The sequence below is a fragment of the Musca domestica genome, unplaced genomic scaffold (assembly GCF_030504385.1).
Source record: "Musca domestica strain aabys unplaced genomic scaffold, Musca_domestica.polishedcontigs.V.1.1 15, whole genome shotgun sequence".
Taxonomy (NCBI): domain Eukaryota; kingdom Metazoa; phylum Arthropoda; class Insecta; order Diptera; family Muscidae; genus Musca; species Musca domestica.
The window spans coordinates 11,036,077-11,060,576 of record NW_026712207.1 but is presented as its reverse complement, the minus strand read 5'-3'; the positions used below and the strand labels follow the sequence as shown (position 1 = coordinate 11,060,576).

Sequence of the window (24,500 nt, the reverse complement as noted above, 5' to 3'; positions counted from 1 at the left end):
AGGCTTGCGAAACGCAGCTACACGTGTCTTCTATTTTTAGCTTTACCTTGATAATCTACTGGGTTTTTCTGTAATCATTTTTTTTTTGTGTTGCACAGTGGTACAATAAAACAATTAATATACCATAGTATTGTGGAAGTTACAAATATATAACAAATAAAAATTTTGGAAAATATTCAATATCTTATATTTTGAAAAACAGAAATATATAAAACAATTAAAAAGCTGTTAGTTCAGCACGGTCGAACATCCATCATTTGGAACGCATTTGGCAATTTTCAAAAAAATAAAATCCGTCAAAAATTCCGTTAAAATTTTAAAAATACCGAATGTAGCTGTTACATTAGGGTCTATACGACGAAATGGACCTGCATAGGCAACTTTTGTCACAAGCTATTACAATAGTCAAATGCGAAAAAAAAACTCGGTGACTAATGTAGCTAAAATCACCAAAATCTCGAATATAGGGAGGTACCGTTTTATGGGGGCTATACCAAAACGTGGACCTGCACAAACAATTTTGTGTCATAGGGAGGTACCATTATAAGGGGGATATACGAAGGCGTAGACCTGCACGGACAATTTTCTGCCATAGGCTGTAGTATCCATTACGAACTTCAAATACCAAATTTGAAACAATTCCGGTGAATAATGTCGCTAAAATCATCAAAATATCAAATATAGGGAGGTACCGTTATAGGGGGCCTTACGAAGACGTAGACCTGCACGGACAATTTTCTGTCATAGGTTGTAGTATCCATTACGAACTTTAAATACCAAATTTGAAACATTTCCGGTGAATAATGTCGTTTAAATCACCAAAATACCGAAAATAGGGAGGTACCTTTATGTGGGTGCTATATGAAGGCGTGGACCTGCACAGACAATTTTTTGTCATAGGCTGTAGTATTTAATACGAACTTCAAATACCAAATTTGAAACATTTCCGGTGAATAAAATCGTTTAAATTACCAAAATACCGAAAACTTGGAGGTACCTTTATGTGGGGGCTATACCAAAAAGTAGGTCCACATGACCCATTTTCATTACCAAAAGTCCTGCAGACATAATATACCATTGAGTAAAATTTTATCAACCTGCTTCATTTCATTCGGAGCTAGAGAGATTTCCACAGACGGACGGGCATCGCTAAATCTACATAGAATTTCATGCTGATCAAATGCTGATCCAAAAATGTATAGTTCGAGGTGTTACAAACGGAATGAGAAACTTAATATATCCTCCATACTATGGTGCAGGGTATAAAAATATTTCTATCTATTCAAAATTTTATAGTCAAGTCAGCCGCCGCATGTCACTGTGATATATCTGCTCCCGTCAAAACAATAAATTGTTTACAAATCAGTAGAAAAAGGGAGAACATAAAACATTTTCACGGAAAATCGTATCAGCAGATAAAACACTAAGCAACAAAACAAAACATACGAGACAATAAATACTAAAAGGAAAATGTACTTATGATCTCAAATTCGAATGAAATCTGTTAATCCAATGTTTTTTGTAGAACAGTGTTCGGTATTACAAGCAGAAAACACAAATGTTTACACTAGACATTTGCATTGGCAACTACAAGCGTTGGAATCCGTTTGAATGTATGTATGTATGCCTGCGAGTACTTGTTTTTCTCGCTACTTACCTATTTTATTATCATCGAGCAGTAGAGGTGCGTTAGCAACTGTACCTTCCCAATCTCATTATCTGGCATGGCAGTTATTTTTTTTTTTTCATATCTCGCATTATTTTCTCATTCCGGAATCCAGTTTGCCAAGAGGATGATGGCAGGTGGCGGTTTATGGGTTTTGATCTTTATCTTCTGAATGAAGTCGGGAGACCTTGCTTTCTCTATCAATGGCAACAGCACCACCACACACCCACACCACCTATTTGGTGTTAATATGAAAAATACATAATTAAATCGGATTAAAATTGCATTGGGAAGCTTCTTGTTTGCCTATTAAAAAAAACAACAACAACAACAGAAGAAGAAGGCATCTTTATTTCTATTTGTTCTCCCCACTCGAATGGATCCCTTTAATTGTGCGCCATCTATTTATATGACCGCATTTATTTATTTGTTTTTTGCTTTTCGATTTATTTTGTTTAAATATTTAATCGGCAGATATAAAACGTCTCAATTTATTGGCCAGGCTGTCGGTTCTTATATTAAATAAAATGGAAAACATGGAATTTGTTTATTGCGATATTTTATGTGTACATACATTAAAATATGGAAAACGATTACACGATATCAAAGTGTAAATGTTGTGTTTTCCTTAGGAAGCCACCGAGGAGAATATTGTTAATGAAAATGAACGAAAAGAAACGGCCTATTCAAATTTATGATTTCCTTGATATGTGTGCTTTTTTGGAAAGTCAGAAGAATAAAATAGATATGGGATTTTTTTCGATATTTTCAATTTGAGTGAGTCAATGAAAATTTTGTAAAAAAGCAAAAATATGGTAATCGAAATACATTTTTATACCCTACACCACAAGGTGGCCAGGGTATTATGTCTTTGTGCATTTGCTTGTAACAGGCAAAAGGAAACGAGATAGACCCATAGTTCCTTTTGATGATCTGCATAGAAACATATTCTGAGTCGATTTATGCATGTCCGTCCGTCTGCCCGTCTGTCCATGTATTTTTGTAAAGAAAGTACACTTCGCATTTATTGCCTTATCCATATGAAATTTTGCACAGATCATTTGTTTGGCCCAAGGACGAGCCCTATAATATAATAGTTAAAAAATTTAGATATAGCTCCCATATATATCTTCGTCCGATATGCCTTTTATTGTGCACCAAACGTGTAATATTAGCCTGAATAGTAGGAATAGGAATTTTGCACATACAACCAAATTAGGCCTGAAAATAAGTATGCCAATAAGTATGATCGAAATCGGTTCAGATTTACCTATAGCTCCCATATATATTGTTCATCCGATTTTTTATTTTTGTCCTCCGCAGCCGTAATATGTACTCTGTAACAACAATATTTCCGAAAATATAGCAAATACAGCTTAGAAATACATTTGCTAAATTTTATCGAGATCGGTTCAGATATAGCTATAGCTCGTATATATAACTTCGTCCGATTTACCTTTTATTGTGCACCAAACGTCTAATATTTGTCCAAATGGGATGGAATTTGGCACTTACGACCGAATTGAGTCTGGAAGCTAGTATGTCAAATTTGGTGAAGATCGGTTCAGATATAGCTATAGCTCCCATATATATTGTTCATCCGATTTGTTACATTTGTTACCCACAGCCGTAATATGCACTCGGTAACAACGATATTCAGGAAAATATATCAAATACAGCTCAAAGATATCTTTGCCAAATTTTATCGAGATCGGTTCAGATTTGGATATAGCTCCCATATATATCTTTATCCGATTTGAAATTAATTGTGCACCAAATGGGCAATACAAGTCCGAATTTAAAAGATACAAATGCTTCGGCATATTTAGTCATATGAACTTTAAATTATAATTATAATCATAGCATGTATGATTGAATTCTCCCATAAAAACTTTTAATTCTTATGTGGCTCTCTACTAAATTAGCAAAGTGGTGTAGGGTATCATAAAGTCGGCCCCGCCCGACTTTAAGTCTTCCTTTACTGTTTTTTTTTTTTTTTTTTTTGATGGAAAATTTGAAACAGTCCAGATACAGCTCGAAAATATCTCTGCCATCAAGATCTGATCAGATTTGGATATAATTTCATTTCATTTCCATATATATATTTATCCGATATCATGTTTATTGTCCACCAAATGGTTAATATCTGCCCAAATCGAGTGAATTGTCCCAGAAATAAGTACTTCAAATTTTGGTGAAAGTAGGTTCATATACATATAGGTCCCATATATATGTTTCATCCGATTTGAGGCTAAGGTCTCTCACATGCGTAACATGTGTTTCATTCGATGTGGTGCTTATTCCCTCACATGCTCGAACATATCTCTACCAAATTGTATCTAGATCGGTATAACTTTTTATATACCTTCGATGTACATTTTCATCCGATTTAACTGTTCTTGTCCACCATATCATTACATATATGGTGGACAAGAAGCCAAAATTGGATAGATTTTTTCATATTCAATCGAATTTTCCCATTTTGTGAAACTCGGTCAGGTATATCTATTGCACGTTAGCGGGCTCAGGGATGTATTTTTGTAGTCTTGCAAAGCTGTTCTACCTCCTTATTGTACCATGGATTACATTCCTTCTTGTACCTCCCCCAGAAAAGATGGACATTTTTACAAAAAAAAAAAATATTTTACTGCACAGAAAGAGAAATGATAATCCTATTTTGCTCCAACTTTGCAAATCCTAATATTTGTATCAGTGCTAGGTCAGGTGCGAAAATGGACAATTTCTTCTCGTACCTCCTCCACATAGGGTTCTTGATTTTGACAAACAAAACGCTCAAAGAAAGCGAAATAAGCATTCAACTCTCTTTAAATTTCACAAATAGAAACATTTTTGCTAACACAAGATCTGTTGTAAAGATGATCTATATATGCGAACCCCTTCTGGTACCTCACCCACAAAGGGTCACAATTTTCAATACTTTTATCTGTCATAAATTGCGAAACATGTCAGCGATTCTTTACCTCTTACTTTCTCTAAATATTTCTATCAACCAGAAACCTGAGATGTATGGAATTTTTGATTTCGCATAAAATTGAATATTGGATAATCGATTTTCTTGTAATTTTGCCCACATCAATATTTCAATCTGTATTAGATGAAGTATATAAATCGAACGAAGTACGACCATATCTGGTACCTCACGCGCATTTAAATATTTTCTAAAAATTATCACATACCTCATATAAAGTGATGGAAGTAACCGATATAGTCTGCACCTGGCACGTCACATTATTTATATCATATTGTTTAGGTACGATGCGAAATGGACAATATTGGCCCATTCCTTCGGAACCTACTCCATAGAGGGTCAACAATTTGAATTATCATAACAGAACTTAAAATATATTTAAATAATCGGATATTGGCTGAGGGTATACATCTATCGGCAAAGCCGATTGATACTTTTTAACTTGTCCTATCTATATTGGATCAAGTGCGTGACTAGAATGCATTGGACCAGTCGTTTTCCAGGGATTTCCCACTTTGTATTTAAAGATACTTAAGACAATTTTCAATTGATCGCTTAATTAATTTTTTGCAGTGAAATGTCTAAAAATCGAAGTCGACTTTTGGCTGTTGCAAAATAAAGCAAAGTTGAATTTTGGTAATATATTTTAAATTTTTAAAACCAAAGTCGACAATTTTACACAGAAGTAAAAAAAATATTAAATAGTACCCACCAAAAAGTAGGATACTCAAAATTATAATTAAAATCGACTTGGGTTTGAAAAGATAAATATAAAAATCGATTTAACTTTTCGAAAGTCGTCTTTTTTTTTTTTTTTAAGGCAAAAACTACCGTTTTCATTTAACTACTTAACTCGACCTTACGAAGGTCGATTTAATGATGAGTTCATTCGCCTGATATACAAAATCCATAATATACAACATAACTTGTAAATTAAAAACAATAAGCCAGTCATAGTGGCTGGCCAGAACAATTAACTAGAAAATAGGCAAGTTTTAATAACAAAAAACACCATTTATTAAGAATTTATGGTAAATGGTAAAACAAAATCAGTCCTTGAACAAAAAATACATAATAAAGAACAAACTATTAAAATTATTTAAATAATAGATTACATTGTTGTAAGCCCCTGGCGATAGCCACAACGAGTTTTGGGAAAAAAATTAACTGTGAAATCTGAATTTTACACAACCAATAACAAAACAATTAATAGTTCAAACGATCATAAATGAGTCATTCAAGTATGGATTGTGGGCATGCAAGCTAAGTCAAATCATAGCTGTAAAGAGAATATCTGTAGGCACCTCTGTTAATATTGCACAATTAAAGAAAGAAATTTAAATTTTTAAAAGGTATTGAAATTATTACAAGGTTGGAAATAAAAAAAAAATAAAAATAGTAAGAAAAAAATAATAATTAAATAAAAAAATAATAAATAAAAAGTATTAGTCGGTTTTCCGGCATATGTGTACCCTCAGCCAATATCCAATTTAAATATATTTTGAATTCTGTTATTATTATTTAAATTGTTGACCCTCTATGGAGTAGATTTCGAAGGAATGGCCCAATATTGTTGGACCTAAATAAATATGATATAAATATTGCGAGGTGCCAGCTTTAGACTATATCGACTACTTCCTTCACTTTATAAGTGAAGTGTGATAATTTTTTAGAAAATCTTAAAAAAAAAATCTTAAATTTTATGCGAATCATAAATTTCATTTTCATCTCAGGTTTCTGGTTGAGAGAAATATTTAGAGTTATGAAGAATCGCTGACTTGTTTAGCACGTTATGACAAATGAAAGAATTAAAAATTGTGACCATTTGTGGGTGAGGTACCAGAATAGGTTCTCAGATATATATCATCTACACAACAGATCTTGTGTTAGCACAAATGTTTGTATATGTGAAATTTGAAGGGAGCTGGATGCAGAAGGAATGGTCCGATCTCTACCATATTTATAACAGATCTTATGTTGATGGAAATATTGAGATGTACCAATTTTGAATGAAATTGGATGTTAATTTCGCATTTTATGAGTTTCATGGATTTTTCAAATTTTGAACCTTTATGTGGGAGGTACCAGAAGGAGTGGACCGATATATCCCATCTTCACAACTGATATTGTGTTAATAGAAATAATGAGATGTGTAAAATATAAAAAGGACCTGAGCTTACTTCGCGTTTTATGGCCTTCATGAATGTTCAATATGTTGAACCTTTGTAGGGGAGGTACCGGAAGGAATAGTCCAATCTCTACCGTTTTTATAACTGATCCTGTGTTGATGGAAAAATTTAAATGTGCCAAGTCTAAATGAAATCGGATGTTAATTTCGCGTTTTATTAGCTTAAGGAATATTCAAAATTTCGACCTTTTGTGGGGGAGGTACCAGCAGTAGAGGACCGATACATTCCATCTTAGCACCAGATCTTGGGTGGACAAAAATATTGGGATGTGTGAAATTTTAAGACAATCGGACTCACATCACATTTTATAAGAGTTGTAATTATTCAAAATTTTTATCCGTTTGTGGGGGAGGTATTTGATGGAGTGGACCGATATTGTCCATTTTCGCATCTGACCTAGCACTGATAGAAATATTAGGATTTGCAAAGTTGAAGCAAAATCGGATTATCCTTTCTCTTTCTGTGCAAAAAATATTTTTTTTAAATTTCGAAGTACCAGAACGAGTAGACCGATATATTTCATTTTAAAGCCAAACCTTGGGTTAATAGAAATATTGTGATGTGCGAAGTTGAAGCCGATCAGATTCTTAAATCACATTTTAAAAGAGTTGTAATTATTCAAAATTTTGACCCTTTGTGGGGGAGGTACCAGAAGGAGTGTACCGATTTTCATTTTCGTACCTGACCTAGCACTGATGGAAATATTAGGATTTGCAAAGTTGGGAACAAAATCGGATTATCCTTTCTCTTTCTGTGCAATTATATATTTTCTTTGAAAATTTCGACATTTTGTGGGGAAGGTACCAGAAGGAGCGGACCGATCGAACTCGATCTAAGTTTGACAATAATATTACGATGTACCAAGTATGAATCAAAACGTATATTCCCTAAGAGAGTTATCGTGCGCACCACCCAGCCAGACGACGGATGGACATCGCAATATCGACTCCAAATTATTCTGAAACGGATTTGGTCCAAAGAGACCTAGGTTCTAAAACCGTTATTTCGACTAGCCACGTTTTGACCGTATCAAATGCTATATACCCTCTCTAGCCATATGACTGAGGGTATAAAAATATATTTTAGAATTAAAGACGAAATCTATGTGAGTTTATGCAATAATCTCCTACAAAGCATGTCTTAAGAAGATCGATGTCAAAGACAAAAATATTCTTCCTCAAATTTCATAAGTTCCCAAAGAGAAGAAATTTATATTTCCATTATATATCAAACAATTAAAAAAACATTAAGTTCGGCAGGGCCAAACTTTTAATACCCTCCACCTTAGGGTAAAGGAAACATTAGAAGAAACGTGGCAAAAACATTAAAATGCCGAATATCGGGAGGTAGCATTATATAGGGGCTATACCAAATCGTGGACCTACACATGCAATGTTTCGCCAACGGAGCTAAAACCCGTTATGACCTACAAATACCAATTTTCAGACAAATCCGTGAAAAAATGTGGCAATAACCATCAAAATACCGAATATCGGGAGGTACCGTTATATGGGGACTATACCAGAACGTGGACCGATATATCTCATTTTCAATACCAACCATCCTAGACACAATACAAATTGCTCTGCTAATTTTTGGCGCTCTACGTCAATTAATGTGGGCTGTATCGTGATTTCAACAGACAGACGGACGGACAGACAGACGGACATCGTTAAATCGACTTAGAATTTTATGCTGATTATGTATATATATACTTTATGGGGTCTACGACGAATATTTAAGGATGTTACAAACGGAATGACAAAGTTAATATATCCTCCTTTCCAAGGTGGAGGGTATAAAAATATTGGCATCAACCTTCGTTACCTTGGTAATTCTATAATGCTATAGTCCCATGTAATTGAAAATTTCAAATTTTAGAGATTTCAAGAATAGACAATTTGGGCAGAAGTCCTGATTTTGGCCTATCCTGTTTGTTTAGTTAGGAATATTAAAAGAAGTTTTTGCTTGTTTATTTTATCATCAGCAGAAAATAATAACTCTATTTATTCTTTTTAACTCCATTAGCTCCCAGAGTTACTTTGCAACCAAAAAAAAAAAAAAAGAATAACAAAACCCGACCAACATCACAACTTGTTTACGTTTATTAACAACACCCTTCTTTTTATTGGCCACCACCATTAAAATTATATTACACCCCGACCGGGTCACACCCGTTCAATCTACGCTGTGACGTTATTGAATCTCAATGTTTTGTTTTTGTTTGCTTTCTTTGTTGTTGCTTTGTTTTGTCAGACACTGTAAATATGAATGATAATTGTTATAGATTAGATTCAATTAAGGGAGTGGGTTCAGTTCCATTCAGTTGTGTTCTGTTCCATTCAGTTGTGTTCTGTTCTGTTGCCACTAGACGAAAATGGCTTAAATGCTGATAATTAATAGAAATGCAAAGTAATCAATGTGTTATCACCAACAAATTTACACCTGACACTGTTTTTCTATGTTCGATGGTGATCGGTATTCGGTATAAATCATAAATCACATTTCTATCTGGATATTAAGAGTTAAAGATATAATCGATATGATATGTTCGATTATCAAGTGATTTTATTAATTGAATATTCCAGCTAATGATTTGAATAATAAAAGTGTCAGAAATGTATGGAAAAATGAGCGAATGATTTTGGTGGGAAATTTCCAAAAAAAAAGTGAAGAAGATTGATTTAATAAAAAATTGGTAAAGGTATATCAATCCACCATTTATTTTTATTTCCGATGAAGCAATGGGAAAAACATTCATTTGCTGTTGAATATGCTCAGTGTTATTTTGCCACTAGGCATGTTAAATCCATAAATGGACCATGTCGGTCCAGGTGTCCGTATAGCCCCCATATAACGGCTCCTCCCAATATTCGGAATTATAATGATTTTAGCGATATTATAGACCGGAATGGTTTAAAATTTCGTATTTTAAAAATGTAATGGCTACTACAGCCCATAACAAATAATTATATATGCAGACCCACGTCTTCGTATAGCGCCCCCTATACCTTCTTTTTACTCGGTTTTTTTATGGTTTTATCGACATTTTAGACCGGAATTATTTCTAATTTCGTATTTGAAGTTCGGAATTGGTACTACAGCCTATGACAATTACTTATGCAGGTCTTCGTCTTCGTATAGTCCTCATATGACGGTTTTCATTTCAACCATATTTTTTCGACGGATTTTTTTTTTTGAAATTTTTCCAGTTTCTTCTAAATGGTGATTGGTATTAAAAGCTCGTCCCGGCCGAACTTATGAAAAGGAGGGTATATTAACTTTGCAATTCCATTTGTAACACCTCTAAATATTCGTCGTAGATCCCATAAAGTATATAGATTCATGATCAGCATAAAATTCTAAGTCGATTGAACGATGTCCTTCTGTTTGCCTGTCTGTTGAAATCACGATACAGCACACATTATTTGACGTTGGTACTACAGGCTATGGCAATTACTTATTCAGGTCTGCGTATAGTCCTCATATGACGGTTTTCATTTCAACGGTATTTTTCGAGGGATTTTTTTTTAATGTTTCAATTTGCTTCTAAATGGTGGAGGGTATTAAAAGCTCGACCCAGCCGAAATTCTGTGTTTTTTTAGCTTTGTCATTTCGGTTGTAACATCCCTAAATATTCGTCGTAGACCCCCTAATGTATATATATTCATGATCGGCATAAAATAGTCGATCTAAGTCGATTTAACGAAGTTCGTCTGTCTGTTTGCCTGTCTGTCTCTTTGTCCGTCAATCTGTTAAAATCACGATACAGCACACATTATATAACGTATAGCTTAAAAATAACAATTTGCAAGTGTCCAGGATGGTTGGTATTGAAAATGAGATATATCGGTCCACGCCTTGGTATAGCCGCGATATAACGTTACGTCCCGATATTCGGTATTTTGATCATTTCCGTCACATTTTTTCACAGATTTTTCTAAAAATTGGTTTTGTAGGTCATAATGGGTTCCAGCTCCAGTGGCGAAACATTGTATGTATACAGGGTGAGATAAAAATTTTATTGAATGACGGCAAAAAATGTCCGGAATAGCATTACATTTTAGAAAAATTTAGATTTGTTTGAATTGGTCCACATTGGCACGACCTTTAAAGTGACCTTTAAAGAGCTAATGAAACTGTCACACGCTGTGCGAATGTTGATCTGCGGTATTTGGCAAATTTCCCGCGAAGCGCTTGCTTGAGGTGATCGACACTTTGGCATTTTTTAGTGCCAAACTAGCTTTCCAAAATACTCCAGACACAATAGTGCAGCGGATTGGTATCCGGAGATTTTGGTGGCCATTGTGCGCTATTAATGAAGCGAGGAACCTCATTTTGTAACCATTTTTGGGTGGCGCGTGCTAAATGCGATGGAGCTGAGTCCTGTTGGAATGTAATACACCCTCCAGAATATTTTCGCGATAATATTCAGCATTTATTCTGATGTTGATTAATACGAGCTGAGAGAGACCATTGGCTGTTATGGCAGCCCACACCATCACCATGCGCGGCGCTGAGTTCTGGTGGCCAACCGAAGGTGCACATTTTCAGCTGACCTCTTTGGCAAGTAAACACGATCATTTTGTTTGTTTACAAACTGCTGGACAACGAATGTTTTCTCATGGGAGATACTAAATTCGGCAATTCACCACTTTCGACCAAGCGAAGCAACTCTTTAGCTCTTTTGAGTCTAGTTTCTTTCTGCTGCGGTGTAAGTTCTTGCAATTTTTGGTATTTCAATGGCTGTACCCCGAGCTAATTTTTCACTATTTGCCGAATGGAATATTGCGATATGTTCAGCTCACGAGCCATTTTTCGGTCACTGCAACGCGGGTTTCGATCAAGTCGCTTCTTTACTTTTCGAATCATTTCTGCTGATTTAGCTGTTTTCATCCGTTCACTTCCTTGACGTCGGGCTACGCTACCAGTATCACGATAACAAGGGATTTTACGATATACAAAAGATTTATTTACAGCCAAATATAAAGAAATCACACTATCACGCTGGAATTCCGAACGAACGAATAACTTTTTTTCTGGAAAATTCTCATGCTTTTGTACGTTTGAAAACAATATAATGAGCTGTCACTGGAATAATTTTAACAGCTGTCGGACGAATGGCTTAGAAATGACAGCAGTCTGAATTTGGTTGCAGCATCTCATCTTATACATATTTTTAATGAAAGCCTTTTCAAAGTCATACAATGTACTCCATGGCAATGTTATTTTGTACGAAATGTACAAAGGTCTCCATCAAATTTGTTGAAAATCGATTCGGAGTTGAATATACCTCCCATATATTAGGAAGGAACTATTCAAAATTATAACTATTCTAAAGCCATATTTGATAATCTGGGTAGATCTGATAGATCAGACCCATCCGACTTCTTTAAGATTTTACACATAGACATTTTGAGGATTTTAAACATTCCACTTATTTTATTTTAAAGATCTTCATGGATTCGCCTAAGTCATTTTTTAAATAGTCCCCGTTAAACAGTCACTCCTTATTATACCCTCCAATATTGTATGGAGGGCATATTAAGTTTGTCATTCCGTTTGTAACACCTCGAAATATACATTTTAGACCCCACAAAGTATATATATTCTTGATCAGCATAAAATTCTATGTCGATTTAGCGTTGTCCGTCCGTCTATCCGTCTGTGGAAAGTCACTCTAGCTTCCGAACGAAATGAAGTAAGTTGATAAAAATTTACTGAAATGTGTATTATGTCTGCAGGACTTTTGGTATTGAAAATGGGCCATGTAGGTCCACGTCTTCATATAGCCCCTATATAACGGTACCTACCGATATTCGGTATTTTGATGATTTTAGCGACATTATTTACCGGAATTGTTTGAAATTTGGTATTTGATGTTCGTAATGGATACTGCAGCCTAAGAGAGAAAATGGGCCATGCAGGTCCACGTCTTCGTATAGCCCCCATATAACGGCACCTACCGATATTCGGTATTTTGATGATTTTGGCGACATTATTTACCAGAATTGTTTCAAATTTGGTATTTGAAGTTCGTAATAGATACTACAGCCTAAGGCAGAAAGTTGTCTGTGCAGGTCCACGTCTTCATATAGCCCCCATATAAGGGTACCTCCCGATATTCGGTATTTTGATGATTTTAGCGACATTATTCACCGGAATTGTTTCAAATTTGGTATTTGAAGTTCGTAATGAATACTACAGCCTATGACAGAAAATTGTCTGTGCAGGTCCACGTTTTATAACACCCATGGTACCTCCCTAAATTCGGCATTTTGATGATTTTAGCTGCACTATAAACAGATTTTTTTTTTTTAAGTTTCGCATTTGAATATTGTAATGGCTTATGAAAAAAGTTACCTATGCATGTCCACGTCATCGTATAGACCCTAATATACGGCTACATTCGGTATTTTTATGATTTTAACAGAATTTTTACGGATTTTATTTTTTTTGAAAATTTCCAAATTTGTACCAAATGGTGGAGGGTCGAACTTACAGCTTTTTTACTTGTTTTTAGCTTTTAAATGACTTGGTATTTAAAGATTTTACACATTGAAGAGTGAAATAAAGAGAGGGGGTGCACAATTTGCACCGCAGACAAACAGTACACCTACATATGTTTATAAATCACCAATCGTCTGAGCCCGTTCCACACTCTTTCCCTCAAAAAAAATAAAAAAAAAAAACAAATATGCCAGATTTTGATATGCAAGTAATTACCTCCCCCAATGGCGATAATGATGAAAACGACTTAATTTCGCATAATCAAATCGATGTTCATAAATTAGTGTAAGAGTGTGTGTGTCTATTTATTATGCAAATGTTTGCCAACAAGAACAACAACAAGGTACGTTCTTTTTACGATATGTGATGGATTAACAAATGTGATTTGTTTTTTTATTTTTATTTTCTTAGAAATGTAATAGTGTGCATGTAACAGATTGAAATACATTGTAAGGTGTAAAAAGAAGTTTTCAAAGACGACATGTGTGTACGGTTGTCGACAAATGTATCCTTTGCAGATCAGCCCAAGTTGAGTTTTCTTGAAAGATAACCTTAAAAGAAATAAGAAAAAACGACAAATTACTTAACATTGTTAGTTTCTTTTTAAATTAAAATGAATCAGTACGATATGTAAAAATAATAATGTGTTAGTGGGAATACATTGATAAGCATATATGTGTGTTGTAAAGAAGATATGTAGAATATATTTCATTGACTTGACATTAAATTAGTGACGTGAAGTGAAGTAAGTAACTTGGGTGCCAATGTAAACTGCAACCAAATTCAGACGGCTGTCATTTCTAAGCCATTCGTCCGATAACTGTTAAAATTATTCCATGATGTTGTTAACATGCGTACAAAAACATTTTGGTGAGAATTTTCCAGAAAAAAAGTTATTCGTGATGGAATTCGAGCGTGATAGTGTGGCTGGAAAACCACAAATGGCTATCGTTAAAGCACTCTAGCATTTAAATGTGAATAATTATTTTATGTCTCGTACCATTGCACGTTACTGTGATACTGGTAGCGTAGCCCGACGTCAAGGAAGTGGTCGGAAGAAAACAGCAACATCAACAGAAATGGCGCAAAAAGGAAAGAAGCAACTTGATCGAAAACCGCGTCGAAGTAGCCGAAATATGGCTCGTGAACCGAACATATCACAATATTCCATTCGGCAAAAAATTGAAAAATGAGCTCGGGGTAAAGCCATTGAAATACCAAAAAGTGCCAGAACTAACACCATAACAGAAAGCAAATAGACGCAAAAGAGCTAAAGAGTTGTTTCGCTTGGAAAGTGGTTGAACTGCCGAATTTGGTTTTCTCCGATGGGAAAACATTCATTGTCCAGCAGTTTGTAAACAAACAAAGTTATCGTGTTTACTTGCCAAAAAGGTCAGCTGAAAATGTGCACCTTCGGTTGGCCACCAGAACTCAAGCGCCGGCCATGGTGATGGTGTGGGCCGCCATAACAGCCGATGGTCGCTCTCCGCTCGTATTAATCGAATCGCGAAAATATTCTGGAGGGTGTATTAAAGCCTTGGTTATGCAAACTTTTTGGCCGCAGACCTTGGGCATTCCAACAGTACTCAGCACCATCGCATTCAGCACGCGCCACCCAAGAATGGTTACAAAATGAGGTTCCTTGCTTCATTTCCAGCGAACAATGATCACAAAAATCTCCGGATACCAATCCGTTGGACTATTGTGTCTGGAGTATTTTGGAAAGCAAGATTGGCACTAAAAAATACCAAAGTGTCGATCTCCTCAAGCAAGCGCTTCGCCGGGAATAGGCCAAAATACCGCAGAGCAACATTCGGCAGCATGTGACGGTTTCATTGGCTGTTTGAGGGCCATAATTCGTACCAAAGTTGACCAAATTGAACAAATCTGAACTTGTTCTAAAATTCGATGACATTTCCGACATTTGTTGCTTTCATTCAATAAAATTTTAAAAAAAATGTTAAAATTATTATATAAATTAAAAATTTTGTGAGAGAAAAATGTTTTCCTTGATGGCAATGCCTTTGATACAGATTAAATTAAGCCAGGTTTGCTTAGTGACATCTGGTCCATTTTCTGTTTTTTTTTTCTAGGTTGTTTTACAATGTATCTTAATGTTGGCAATACCGCCTATTAAAAGCCAGGCTTAGAAGGTGTCAATTTGCAGTGTTGAGTATTCCACATTCACTGCCTACTTTTAGGCATTATAGAACACACTAATCGTCGTCAAGTTGCCAGATTAATTAGTCTGAATTTGTTTTGTTTGTCAAGTATAGATGGCAGTTTGCATTAAATGGAAGAGATATAAATCTACTATCGTATTATCATACATATACGTGTACAGATTTCAGCTATATTTAAACAGCCGATATAAAGTACCTTTAAAATGCGTTTACACTTAAAATCTTTAACCAGGTTGACCCTGGCAATTGACATTTAAAGAGAGTTGGATGCTTATTCGCATTCTTTGAGCATATTGTTTTTTTTCAAAATTTTGGACTCTATTTGGGGGAGTTACCAGAAGAAATGGTCTGATGTCAACCATTTTTATAAGAGATTTTGTATTGATAGAAATATTGAGATATGTCAAGTTTGAATGCATTCGGATGTTAATTTCGTGTTTTATGAGCTTCGTGGATACTCAAAGTTGTGACCATTTGTGGGGGAGGTACCAGAAGGAGTAGACCGATTTATACCATCTTCACACCAGACCTTGAGTTAGTAGAAATAATGGGCCGTGCATAATATGAAGAGAATCGGATGCTTATTTCGGATTTTATTTGGTTTTTTAAAACTTTGACCCTTTGTGGGAGAGGCACCAGAAGGAATAATCCGATCTCCACCATCTTCATAATAGATTTTGTGTTAATAGAAATATTGAGATGTGTCAAGTCTGAATGCAATCTGACGTTAATTTCGCGTTTTATGACCTTTATGATGAGTGGAGGTACAAGAAATAACGGTCCGTTCTTTACAATCTGTATTGATATGTGCCAAGTCAGAATGGACCGATATATTCCATCTTCACAACAGAGCTTGGGTTAATATAAATATTGTGATCTGTGTAATTTAAAGACATTCGGACTCTTGCATCATATTTTGTAAGACTTATAATTATTTGATATTTTGACCCTTTGTGGGGGAAGTACTGGATGGATTGGACCGATATTGTCTATTTTCGCAATTGACCTTGAACTGCTGATAATATAAGGATTTGCAAAGTTGGAGCAACTATGATTTTTTGAAAGTTTCGACATTTTGTGGGGGTGGTGCCAGAAGGAGAGGACCATGGGCTATATCGGTCCACTCCTTCTGACACCGATCTAAGTTAGACAGAAATAGTACGATGTATCAAGTTTGGACCAAATGGGATACTCCCTTCGAGAGTTGTGGTGCGCACCAACCAGACAGACGGACGGGATTATATCAAAGATATATACCCTCTCTAGCCATATGGCTGAGGGTATAAAAATATAAACGTCATGGATCTGGAACCAATCCAAAAACAATGGGCTTTTATTCTGACCCACTCCAAACTGCCAAACAAAATGAAGTAGATAAATGTGTTTCAGGTTTGTACAGTTTTTGGTGTTTCAAAAATGCTATATAGGTCCACGTTATTGTATAGGCCCCGACAGATTTGTTGACAATTCCGAACCGAATTTGATCTACATTGGGAGTTTTGTTCCCAGTATGTAGGAAACATCGTTGCAGAGAACTGTACATATGGGCCCATGTTTTGGTATAGACCCTAAAAACCTGTACCTCCATATATTCGGTATTTTGATGATCTGTGTCACAGTTTTCACGGGAATTGTTTAAAATTTGGTATTTAGAGTTCGTAATGGGTACAGCCTCCTATGACAGAAAATTTCCTGTACAGATCCACACCTCTGTACAATATAACGTTACCTCCAAATATTCGGTAGTTTTATGATATAAGTCACATTTTTGTACAGAACTATCTCAAATTTAATATTTGAAATTGGAATAGGTACAACCTTCTGTGGCAGATATTTACCAGCATATGTTCATGGTCTTGTGTAGGCTTCTCCTGATATTCTGTGTTTTTATTATATGTGTAACACTTTTTACCGGAATTGTTTCAAATTTGGAATTTTATAATGGGTACTGCTGATAGAAAATTGCCTATACAGATACACATTTTCGTATAGATCACAAAAAACTGTACCTCCCTATAATCGTTAATTTGATGAATAATTTCACCAAAATAATTTTAAATTCGGAATTTGAAATTTTTTGGAGTTCGCAGTGGCCACGGTACTTCCCAATATTTGGCGTTTTGATGATTTTAGCTACAGTTTTCAACAGAATTACATTAAATTTGGTTTTGGTTTGGAGTTCGTAATAAGCACCTCCATCTCTGGCAGTTATCCGGATGTTAAGGTCCACGTTTTCGTATAGTCTCGTACAGAGGCGGTGGAACCTGCTATTTGGAATTTTTTACATTTTAGCGGCATTTTTCAACGGAATTTTTTTACACGTTCGAAGTTCTTTCTAAATGTGTGGAGAATATTGAAAGTCCGGCCTTGTCGAACTTAGGTGATTTTTTATTGGTTTCGATTTTTGATTTTTTTAATTCAATTCGAATTAATTAATAAATCGAATTTAATTTCGACATTGTGAAATAGGTCGATTTGAAATAGGTCCGATTTTATCGAATGCGAAAATTGTGTTCAGTGTTTTCCATTTTGATTAAGTTGGCAACCCTGAAACATGTCAAGTGAAATATGTCATTACCATCTGCTGGTAGTGTTATTGTTGCATACTTTTTGGCGTTGGTAATTTAACATTGACGTATGCCACATCTCAGCATTTGAAATTTATACTCAAGACCTGTTTTCTCTGGAATGAAACTTTTCCCGTTGCTAATTACAGCTTGAATAAACTTATTACAAATCGAAACCCTTAGTCGTCGAACAAACAGATGGTACAATTTGGGATTAAATTTTGTATAGATGACATTTTAAATTGTTTAAATTACACAAAATTTCATATTGTTTTGGTATGTATTGAAACCTCCGCTGATGATGTCAAATCCATGACAATTTAATGAACCTTAAATTGTTCATATAAATCTTGAGCTGAGAACAAAATAAAATGAAAATGAAAAAATAAAAACAAAAAACGTTAACAAGACATACATTGATATAAAACAAAGAAAAAAAGCAACAGCAGACAGAAATAAGTATTTAGACACGCACAACTAACATTTTTTTGTTTTTTAGTAAAACACAAAATACACATACATACACACACAACACAAACACTTCCATAAATACCAATAAAGCATTATATTTGATATGTACAAAAACAACAACGATTGCCTACAAAAATTTCCCACACCAATTCTATTTTATGCGTCCCCCACTCAATCATAGCCTCTGTATGAGTGTGGCATACAATCGGCGTCTTGGCGGCTAGTATATTGAGCTTTGCTCTTAAGCTTTGGCAGGCCATAGCGATCGGTGTTTTTATAATAGCCATAGCCAAGATTCCGACGACCATGATAATTGGGATTCCAATAACCGCTGTATTGGCCTAAACCTCCATTACCTCCATAGCCGCCATAACCACCGTTGCCGGGCAGAATGTTGGTTCCTGTGCCACTGGGATAGTAAGTATTGGTGGGATAATAGCCACCGGCATTATTCCATCCAGAGCTGGGGTATCCTGAGTTGGGGTAGCTGTTTGTGGGATAATAACCATTTGTAGGATAATTACCACCCGCGGTTGGATAATATCCCGTGCTGGGATAAAATCCCCCATTTGAGGGGTAATAACCTGTCGATGGATAAAAGCCATTGTTGGATGGATAGTAATTTGGCCGGGTATTGCTGGGATAATAGCCATTTCCTCCTCCGCCTCCTAATAAACCTCCTAGATTGAGAACTGTTAATGAAATGGAAATATTGTTATGAGGCTGGACTGGTTGTACAACAAGAAATTAAGACTTACGTTTGGCAGAGGTGGCCGATGTCTGCAAATCATTGGATGTGTCTGCATTATTGGCATTCTCAATGGCTCGCGATAAATGCATCAAGGTGAAGAGGATCTGGAAATTTTTTTAAATAAAAATATAAGTCAATATAAGGCGATGTAAATCGATTTGAGAAATGATTTTAAAGATTAAACGACTTATTTGATATAATCTAGCAAATTTGATTTTAAACTCAATTTGTACATCCTAATTTTTATGGTTTGATCATATTTTGGAATAGCATCGAGCAGTATACCTAAATATAATTTTGCCCAAATTCTGAAATTTTTTAAAGTCTCGTTACAAAATCAATTTCGTGTAAGTAAACAAACATTTGCCATCTGGCGTATCATTATATTTTTTTATTTCAAAACTAGACAGGACAGGTCAACATTTTAAAACAATATGGTAAAAATTTGTAAAAATGGACAAAACCATGATCGTTATGGACTGCGTGCTACGACATTAGACCAGTTTGAATTTGAAATCGGATGGAACCTACATTCGGAAGCTTATTTTCAATCGATTTCCACTAAATTTAACTGAGGTATTATTTTATGATGTATGTGACCAAACAATTTTCACCAGATTTAGCATATTTGCTTTAAAGCCGTCCATCCTATCCAATGTTATAGAGCGTACATTACGGCTCTGGGGGCTTTAAATATCAATTCGGATGAAATATATAAATCGGAGCTAAATCTATATCTGTACCGACTTTTGACAAAATTCAGAATTCTTTCTAAATTCTATCGTTTATACCAAAATCCATTCAAATATACCATCCTTATAGGGTGAGACAAAAAAAACTGCAACAAAGTCAAACGCCATAATTTTTACATTTTTTCAAAAATTTTCGGAATGAAAACGAAAAATGTCTGATACAGCATCAAAGTTTAGAATAAGTTTAGATTGGTTCGAATTGGTCATATTTGGCACGAATTATGGCCTTCAAATGGCCATTGAAACCGTCACACGCTGCCCGAATATTGTCCATTCCCGGCGAAGCCCTTGCTTGATCGACACTTTGGTATTTTTTAGTGTCAACCATGCTTTTCAAAATACTCCAGACACAATAGTCCAACGGATTGGTATTCTGAGATTTCGATGGCCATTTTGCGCTGGAAATGAAGCGAGGAAGCTCATTTTGGTGTTGAATCCTCTTGGAATATCCAAGGTCTGCGGCCAAAATGTTTGCGTGCCCAAGGCTTTAATACACCCTCAAGAACATTTTCGCGATAATATTCCGAATTTATTCCACGGTGGATTAATACGAGCAGAGAGCGACCATCGGCTGTTATGGCGGCCCACACCAACACCATGCCCGGCGCTTGAGTTCTGGAAGCCAAGTAGACACGATCATTTTGTTTGTTTACAAACTGCTGGACAACGAATGTTTTCTCATCGGAGAAAATCAAATTCGGCAGATCACGACTTTCGGTCAAGAGAAGCAACTCTTTAGCTCTTTTGAGTCTATTTTCTTTCTGTTGCGGTGTAAGTTCTTGCATTTTCTGGTATTTCAATGGCTTTACCCCGAGGTCATTTTTCAATTTTTGCCAAATGAAATATTGCAATATGATCAGCTATCGAGCCATTTTTGGGCCACTGCAACGCGGATTTCGATCAAGTCGCTTCTTTACTTTTCTGCTGATGTTGCTTTTTTCTTCTGTCCACTTCCTTGACGTTGGGCCAGTATCACAATAACGAGCAATGATACGAGCCACAAAAGATTTATTCACATTTAAATGCTGGGGCGCTCTAACCATAGCCACTTGTGGTTTTTCAGCCAAATATAAAGAAATCACACTATCACGCTTGAATTCCATCACGAATATTTTTTTTTTTTTTGGAAGATTCTCACCAAAATGCTTTTGTACGCTTGTAAACAAAGCTGTCGGACGAGTGGCTTAGAAATGACAGTAATCTGAAATTGGTTGCAGTTTTTTCATCTCACCTAGTATATGGAAGTTGAATCTTGACCTGGACCGATCTCGAATTTCAATAGGGTTCGTCCTTGTGCAAGAGAAAGGATTTTTGGACATGTGCGTGTACTATAGTTGCTAAAAATATCCAGAATTTGAATCGATTTGCAGAAATAAATTATTTTATCCTCAACTATTTGACTACAAAGGGTATTATCACTTGATGCGGCAAAACGTGCCTCATCGAATTACCGGTTTTAGGCCCTAAGTCTTTTTGGACCAAATCAGTTTCAGGACATTGGGAGACGATCTAGTCCACACTTATTACATTGTAATACTATTATCAAACATAGGTCGAGTTCAGAGATGGACAATGTCGGTCCGCTCCTTCTGGTTCCTCTCCCACAAAAGGTCGACATTTTCAAAAAAAAAAAAAAAAAAAAATTACTGCACAAAAAGAGAAAGGATCACTAGATTTTTCTCCAACTCTGCAAAGCCTAATATTTTCGTCAGTGCAAGGTCAGGTGCGCTGCACTCTATCAAATGCCTACACAAAAGGTCAAAAATTTGAATTATTATAAATCTATTCAAATGTGACGTAGGAGTCCGATTATCTTCAAATTTCACAAATCTGATGCGAAGATGGAATATATCGGTTCATTCTATCTGGTACCTTCCCCATAAAGGGTCAAAATTTGTAAAATCTATGAAGTTCAAAATGCAGGTCGTATTTATTATTCGATTCAGATGAAATTTTGCACAAATCATTTGTTTGGCCCAATCGGAGATCATCGGTCAAAATTTAGTCCGATTTGCCTTTTATTGTGCACCAAACGTGTAATATCAGCCCAAATAATATGGAATTTTACATATTAGGCCTGAAAAAAAGTATGCCAAATTTGATCGAAATCGGTTCAGATATAGCTATAGCTCCCATATATATTGTTCAACCGATTTATGTCTTCCGCAGCCGTATTATGCAATCTGTAACAACAATATTTGGGGAATATATCAAATACAGCTCAAAATAACTTTGCTAAATTTTATCGAGATCGGGACAGATTTGGATATAGCTCCCTTATATAACTTCGTCCGATTTGCCTTTTATTGTGCACCAAATGTGTAATATTAGACCAAATTTGGCACTTACGACCGAATTTAGTCTGGAAGCTAGTACGTGAAATTTCGTGAAGATCGGTTTAGATATAGCTAGTGTTATATTTGTTCCCCACAGCCGTAATATGCACTCCGTAACAACGATATTCAGGGACATATATCAAATATAGCTACGAAATATCTATGCTAAATTTTATCGAAATCGATACAGATTTGGATATAGCTCCCATATATATCTTTATCCAATTTCAAGTTAATTGTGCACCAAATGGGCAATATAAGCCCCAATTGAAAATATACAAACTCTTCGGCAAACTTAGTCCTTTGAACTTAAATTATAATCAAAGCTTGTATGATTTAATTATCCCACAAAAACTTTTAATTGTTATGCGAAGCTCTACTAAATATGCAAAGTGTGTAGGGTATCATAAAGTCGACCCCGTCCGACTCTAAGACTATCTTTACTGGTTTTTAAATAATCCAAGCTCAAAACAGTTCGATTATTTTTTTGTACACTTCTTTTAAATGTTCCAAATATTTGCGTTGGAGTGGAAATCAAGCCAAATATAATTTTTTTTCTATTCGTACTTCACAGCATGTTGTGTCTTCTCGAAACATTATAAATCACTTTTTATATCATTACACTGATTTGCTTTTTATCTTAGTGTTTTTGTTGTTGTTTTTTTCACCAAGTAGAACACATACTAACCAGAACTTTAAGTAATTTGCTATTCATGTTGCTGTGTTTATTTTTTTCTCTTTGTTTAACGTTATCAAAAATAATTAAATTTTGTTTAACAATAAGAAAATTTATAAGTATTCCAACCGCAACAATGAAAATAAATGACAACACCAACAACAACACTCTATGAATTCCACTGAGCGTCAATTTTTTGAAGAACAAATCCGACAAAAACTAAACATCCGTAGTTGGAGACGTTTGGAAGAACAATAATACAGATTCCCAGAGTCAAGTTGTATTTATATTTTGTACTTTCCGGATGAGTGGTCGGTCGGCCGACAATGAACATTTTATTTGTTTGTCTAGTTGTAGTTACTCATGAAATTGTATTTTTTTTTTTGTTTTTTTAGTAAATTTGTTTCGAAAAGTTTAATTTTCCAATGAATAACTCAGAATTAGAGTTAAACTCTCTTGCCTGCTGCTTCACAAAAAGTTCCCAGCATACCCGAACTTATTTTCTTATTGACATGTTCGGTTCAATAACAGCAACTGACGTAACTGATGTTAACACCAAAGGTGTCACATCAATATTTGGACACAATTGTTTTCACACCACACCCCATAAAGATTAAAAATAATACGCTGTTTTTTTTTTTTTTCAAAAACAAATTTCAATATTTAATAACAACAAAATTATCCAAAATTTGTCTTGCTTGACAAAGTAAATATTCGTAATAGTTTAATTCGATTCATTTTAAATGATGTTTAATAATTTTTTAAATGACATAAACAACGGGGTATTATGCACTTTTATAATAATTACTGTATGACATGTTTGTTTGCAATTTTTACGAGGATTCATTGTTATTTTTCAAAATACTGTATTTACTTTTAACCACATCCTTTGTGAAATACATACACTAGGCTGAATATCGCTTCAAATAAATGTAGAAAAATAATGGCGCCCAATCAAATCAGAATCCTAAAACAATATTCTTCCTTGTTCATATTACTCATGTGAAAGACTTTAACACCAAATCAGATTTAACATATATATAGGAGCTATAGCTTAATGCGAACCGATTTTTACCAAAATTTGGAGCATTTGATTTAAGATAAGTCGGTATTTCCCAAATTCAGTTCATTTAGGGCTGAAATCGGATAAAGATATATATGGGGGCTATATCGAAATCTGAGCCGATCTTGACACCATTTTAAACATTATTGTTAGTCCGATCTCGATTTGACAGAGGTATTTTTGCAGTTCATTTAGGGCTGAAATCGGATAAAGATATATATGGGAGCTATATCGAAATCTGAGCCGATCTTGACACCATTTTAAAAATTATTGTTAGTTGGATCTCGATTTGACAGAGGTATTTTTGAGCTCCGTAAATTATCTGGTACCAAATATTATTCTGGTGG

At 35.1% G+C, this 24,500-nt stretch overlaps 1 protein-coding gene across 1 annotated transcript; it reads right to left on the bottom strand.

The window, feature by feature from the left end:
- Positions 1-13,702: 13,702 nt before the first annotated feature.
- Positions 13,703-23,362, bottom strand: LOC101888971 (uncharacterized). The gene is made up of 4 exons (XM_059119864.1): positions 23,103-23,362; positions 19,334-19,430; positions 18,932-19,267; positions 13,703-13,905 (listed from the first exon to the last, which is right to left on the bottom strand). Exons 1-4 carry the CDS (start codon positions 23,127-23,129, stop codon positions 13,874-13,876), a joined length of 492 nt encoding a protein of 163 aa, XP_058975847.1. The 5' UTR covers positions 23,130-23,362; the 3' UTR covers positions 13,703-13,873.
- Between the last annotated feature and the right edge of the window lie 1,138 nt (positions 23,363-24,500).